At 41.7% G+C, this 5,822-nt stretch overlaps 1 protein-coding gene across 1 annotated transcript; it reads right to left on the bottom strand.

Annotated features, from left to right (window-relative positions):
- Positions 1 to 566: 566 nt before the first annotated feature.
- LOC108299190 (neurogenic locus notch homolog protein 2-like) lies at positions 567 to 2,898 on the bottom strand (the record flags this gene model as incomplete). Its single annotated transcript, XM_017521530.1, has 3 exons — positions 567 to 780; positions 1,238 to 1,393; positions 2,626 to 2,898. Coding segments are annotated over 3 exons (626 nt in total), but the record flags the coding sequence as incomplete, so codon positions are not given.
- Positions 2,899 to 5,822: the final 2,924 nt, after the last annotated feature.

The following is a 5,822-nucleotide window of genomic DNA, read 5'->3' as shown; positions in this document are numbered from 1 at the left end:
TGGAGCTGCTGTTGCCTTCAGGGTGCAGGTCGAGGTCAGGAGTGCCTTCCAAGGCTGGAGTTGCTGGCAGCTTTAATCAGGCAGAGCAGCCAATGTTAGCCATCATTTCAAGGTGGACTTGGCTGTATCCTCTGAGGAATCAAGACGTGGTCTCTGCAGAAGAGCTCCAGAATACAACTAAACATGTGGTGCACTTTAGATAAATGGAAACTTCTTATATAATTGTGGATAAAATTTACTTCTGTAAATGGAATAGTATGGTATTTATAATTATATTAAGGTATCATAAAAGCTTGCTAGTTTTCAAAAAATAGAAATTTTTTTTGAAAATTTCTATTATATGTATGTGGATTTTGATATAACAGGCTTGTTTAATTTGGCCTACATAGCTTGATGAACTCTAGCACTGCCTTATTCCTCAAGTAAGGAAAGTTTGCTTGTGAACCCTGGCTTTCTCTAGTCCCCAGTCAGCACAGGAAATTAAATGCTGATAGAGCTCATGAGACTGCAATAGTATACTGAATGCTCTACCAAGAGAAGTTCAGAGCAGTCCCCCCTCTCTAGACCCCACACACTGATGGGCTCATTTACCTGGCATGCAGAGACATGTGAAGCCTCCAATCTTATCCAAACAGGTAGCATCATTCTGGCAAGGGTCTGAATGGCACTCATTGATGTCCATCTCACAACGAGGTCCTGAATAACCCTTCAGGCACTCACAGTGGAAGCCACCTTCTGTGTTCACACATTTTCCTGCATGCTCACAAGGATTGCTGTTGGCTGAAAGACAGGAGTACCAATTACCGGGATCAAAGCACTTGAGTTTCCACAAATGTGGATGATAGAAGAGGATCTGATGATTATAGCATCAGGGCCAGGCATTTAATAATATCATTCCCAATTTTTTATTTTTTTCCTCTTAATTTAAAAAGAAAGAAAAACAGAGTATTCTCAACTGTCATGCATTTCTGCTATTGCAGTTTTTGCCCAAACTGTCACTGAGGTAGGGCTTTATATTGAGAATCAAGTACACACCTTTCATACATTTAATCCCCAGAATAGAATATATGGTTATGGTTATGGTTATACTGAAAGCTTAGTTGTAAACGCTGTGCATGTAGCAAGAGATATCTGAGGTTTGGGTGTAACTTGCTCCTACAGTAAAATGTGCTTCAGTTTAAACATTTGCTGAGCTCAACAGACACTCCACGGAATAGAATAAGTTCTGGGTACTCACCCATGGCACACTCATCCACATCTTCTGTGCAGTCAGCCCCTTTGTAGCCTTGCGGGCAAGTGCAAATATACTGCCCATTCAGGGGGTTGGTGTCACACAGTGCCCCCTTGTGGCAAGGATTGCTGATGCATGCATCATCCAGATGACATAGGAGACCTGTCACAGGGTGGAGCAAAGAAGAACCAAGAGAAAATGTCTCTCACTTGGGGAAAAGCTTTCTCTTTCACCAAGGAGGGAAAACCTCATGATCGGTTCCTCAGAATCCAACATGGAGATTAATAGGCAACTTCTGCTTTGCCTGACCTACCTTGGGGACACGCTTGGCCGCCATCAAAGCACCTAACCACAACCCTAGAGCTCTGGCCCTAAGCCCTCAGCTAGACCGCTCCTCCAGGGCAGAGACATCTATAGGCCAGAAAAGAAGAAGAGGGAGACAGGAAAATGGAACCATCTTCCAGATAGTGTGCCAGATTTAGCAAGTAAAATTAGATGTCCAGTTGAATTTTAGATAAACAAGAAATAATTTTTAGTATGTCTCAAATATTCCATACATCCCATATTTTATCTGGAATCCTACTTCCCCAATATTATGCTACCTGATGATCATGGGGCCACATGAACATCATCAGCCTTCACTAGAGTAGCCTTTTAATAGCATCAACATTCCTGATTCAGGTGGCCCCAGGTCTCTGAAGATATGACTAGGCTTCCTGTTTTATATAGTTCACTGGCTTTTCCAGTCTGCAATTAACTTAAGAACAGGTAACTAAGGCTTCTTCCACAAAGCTGGTGCTAAGGCTTTTGGAAAAGGCATCCATCAAAGAACATTTCAAAACTGCCGGGCAGAAAGTTCTTCCAGCTAAATTATCTTTTCCCATCACCTTCCCCCTTACATTGCTCTCCTTCTCCTTGAACTAGTAGCTAGAGCAATGTTAACTTTGTAGCATGTAAAAATCTTCCCTGAGAGGAGTATTTTCATAGACTTGAGGGTTAGAAGGCACTTAAATGTTTCTCTCCTTACAACTTCTTCTGAGTAAATAGATTGTTTCTTCATAATATGAAGCCTGTGGATCCATTTATTAGTCACTTTCTCTTAGCAGCTGAGGGGTTTTTCAGTGTAAGATCTTAAGGACTTCAGCAGATGCTCCAAAGACAATAGTTACTAGCTTTCCTTTTTTGGAATGAAAAACTAAGGTATGTAGAGCTAAGAAGAGAGCCTGAAGTCCTAAGGAGGAAGACTATCTTCATAGCACTTTGGCTAGCAGATTACATTTCTGGAAGAGTCCTGAGTGACATATTCCCACAGATGGTAACTCAAAGAACACAGCTATTGGGATGAAAGGTATTGCCCCTTCCCTGTTTCCAGCTCCGTCCTCTGTTAACCTTACCTGCTTTCCCCTCTGGGCACATGCAAGAGAAGGAGGCCACACGGTCAATGCAGGTAGAGCCTGGAGTACAGGAGGCGAAGGCACAGTCATCAATGTTCTCACTGCAGTCATCTCCACTCCAGCCATTGACACACACACAGCCAAACCCTCCATTGCGGTTGGCACAGGTGCCACCATTCTGACAGGCNTTGGGCTGCAGCAGGCATTCATCCACATCCTCTGTGCAGAACTGTCCTTTTAGGGGAAAATTACCTTTGATTAGGGCTCTTGAGTCTTAAAGGATTAGTACCATACCAGCCCCCACACACTCTTCATCTTCATGTGACCTGTCTGAAATGAAGGCAGGCAGAACTCACAGAAAGCCAGGCCCTCAAATGAATTTTAAGACCACCCTGAGCAAATCATTTCAAGATGAAGAGAACAGTTACTACCCCTAGAAACTGACAACCTGAGGTTTTAGCCAACCTATCGAAAAGAAGGTAAAACCTGTAGGATCCTTGAGTTAACTAATCCCTGGATCAATGAACCTACAAGTTAGAAGACTAAGGGAAGAAGAGTGTAAGAGATGAGTAAGAGGGGTTGGGGAGTTTGGGGAGAGACAACATAGGGAAAAATGCCAGATACAGGTGACGGGGGGATGGAAGCAGCAAACCACCTTGCCATGTGTGTACCTATGCAACAATCCTGCATGATCTGCACATGTACCCCAGAACCTAAAGTAAAAAAAAAAAAAAAAAAAAAAAAAAAAAAAAAAAAAAAAAAAAAAAAAAAAAAAAAAAAACTTGAGGAAAAAAAAAAGATGAGTAAAGAAAAAAAAATGAGAAGGAATCTATGTGCCAAACATTAGGGTAATTGTTCTATATCTTGACTGTATCAATGCCAATATCCTGGTTGCAATATGCAACAGTTCTGTAAGATGATGTTACCACTGAGAGACACTTGATAAAGGGTACAAGAAATCTGTCTATATTAATTCTTATAGCTGTGTAAAACTACATGTAACTGGAAAAAGAAGTCTTATCTTTGAAAAGAAGACATGACAGACATTGAAAAGTTCTGGTAAAGTATGGATGTGAAGGGCAAGGCCAAGAATAGTGAGATTGGAGCAAGCTGTTTTCAGCCTAACACACCCATACTGAAAGGATGAGGATTTGTGGAAGAAGACAAGGAAAGCCCGCCCAATGTAATAGGAGATGGAAAAAGGACTGGTATGCACTGCCTGAAAAAGAGCAAACTAAAGGAAGCTAAACATAAACCCACATCTGGCTAGGTTGCAGACCACTACTGCAGCAACAGTGGGGACTAAGGCAAAGCCTCCCAGGTCCTTTAACAAAGAATGAGAGAAAATCTTCAACTTACAACCAAGGAATCTGTGATTAACAAAAGCAGGATATAGCCATATGAGCTATAAAACAAATTGATGATTGGTTTTGTTAGAAGTCTTTTAAAAACAGTTTAGAGAACTATCAAAGGAACTAAAACTTAGATCATCTGAATTCTCTAAAACATGACAAGTTGTTGAAAATCAAAAATATGTTAAGGTGTCCTTCATTCTTCTTTTGTAAATAAAACTTAACAAATAATTTTAAAAGGCACTCTGATGAAGAGGTCTCTTAATAAAAAAAGAACACAGTATTTGTGGTTAGAAAATGCCAAGGCTATCTCTAGACCCAGAATATCTAACCATCTGATTGGTTCATGTATCTACAGAAGGCCTGTTAGCCATCACTGCTTGCAGATGCTAGCTGTGTCTGACCTAACCTAACTGCCTGCCTGTTCTTTATTCTTAACATTGACCTCCATTACTATAGAAACAATATCACTCTCTTACACTTATTTGGTTGCACATCTGTCCCCTCTACTTGGCCGCAGTTTAGAGGGTTCTTCTGTATTCCCAGCCAAGAGCCACCTGCCGAAGATGGCAGGATGGGTATGTGGATGTCTCCGGAACTCTGTGCTCAGCATAATCCTTCCATGCTCATCTCCTCACTCCAGCCATATCAGCAACCATGTCTCTACATGATCAAACACTCCTGACCATAGCTGACTGACCCAAGATGGGCATCTGATCCAAGCTACGTCACTGTATCTCTTCCAAATCATTGGACTACAACCACTTTGCCACATAGATCAAGAAGATGAGGCTGGTCTGCAGAGAACGTGATAAGGGTGAATCAGAAGTGCACAGAAAGCCAGGAACAGTGGCTCACCCCTGTAAACCCAACATTTTCAGAGGCCAAGGCAGGAAGATTACTTGAGCCCACAAGTTAGAGACCAGCCTGCAGGCACTACTCGGCAGGCTGAAGTGGGAGAATCACTTGAGCCATAATAATGCCACTGCACCCCAGCCTGAACAACAGAGCAAGACCCTGTCTCAAAAAAAGAAAAATAGAAAAGATGCACACAAAGAGAACAAACCATGGTGGTAGTCAAGTTGTTGGTTCCAATTGTTCCTGAAGCCCAACTACTAGTAAACCTACTCAGTGGCATAGACATTCTGAGAGGTGCCTCTTGTAACAGGTCTTCCTGAATTGAGATGGGTTCCATCAACTGCAACCCAAAGTATTAACTAATACAGAAAAAGTGAGTGAGGGATGAGGAAGTTAATGGGGCAGGTAATGAGGGTAAAAAGAAAAGAAGGAAGGGAGAAGGTGAACAAGAATGTAAGAACACTTAAAAGGAATGAGGTTGTGTGTGAGGGAGTGAGTGAAAGGAGTGAGACAGTAAATGATGGAGGGAGGTGAGGGGAGGAAGGGAAGGAGAGAGGGAGGGAGTAAGTGAATGAGTGAGTGAGTAAAGGAATCAGAGAGTGAAGGAGGGTGGGAGTGAAGTCACTGGCAATCATCTCCCTCAGGGCAGATGACATCATTTATTACAGAAACTTTGCTGTCTTATACTACTAGCAGAAATGGTACCTCAGAGTAATGACATCTGTGTTATTAGGATGCAGGTGGGATTGAGAAATGAAAACATAACCAAGAAGTAGGTGAAGAGCTACTTACCACAACATGAAAATTGCTGAGTCTCGTCTATTATATTTATGCTAACTCAAATATCTACATTGTCCACTAACTAAACTGGCTTGCTGAATGTGAGCAATTTAGATGTCATTTTTCTTTATTGAGGCTTTGTGATAATTTTGGGTACTATAAGACACAGTGTGTTTAAAACTATTTTGTATACATTTCTTATGCACT

This window comes from Cebus imitator, unplaced genomic scaffold, assembly GCF_001604975.1.
Source record: "Cebus imitator isolate Cc_AM_T3 unplaced genomic scaffold, Cebus_imitator-1.0 Scaffold2678, whole genome shotgun sequence".
NCBI classification, from domain to species: domain Eukaryota; kingdom Metazoa; phylum Chordata; class Mammalia; order Primates; family Cebidae; genus Cebus; species Cebus imitator.
The sequence above is the reverse complement of the archived record's forward strand: the minus strand, read 5'-3'. Positions and strand labels throughout refer to the sequence as shown.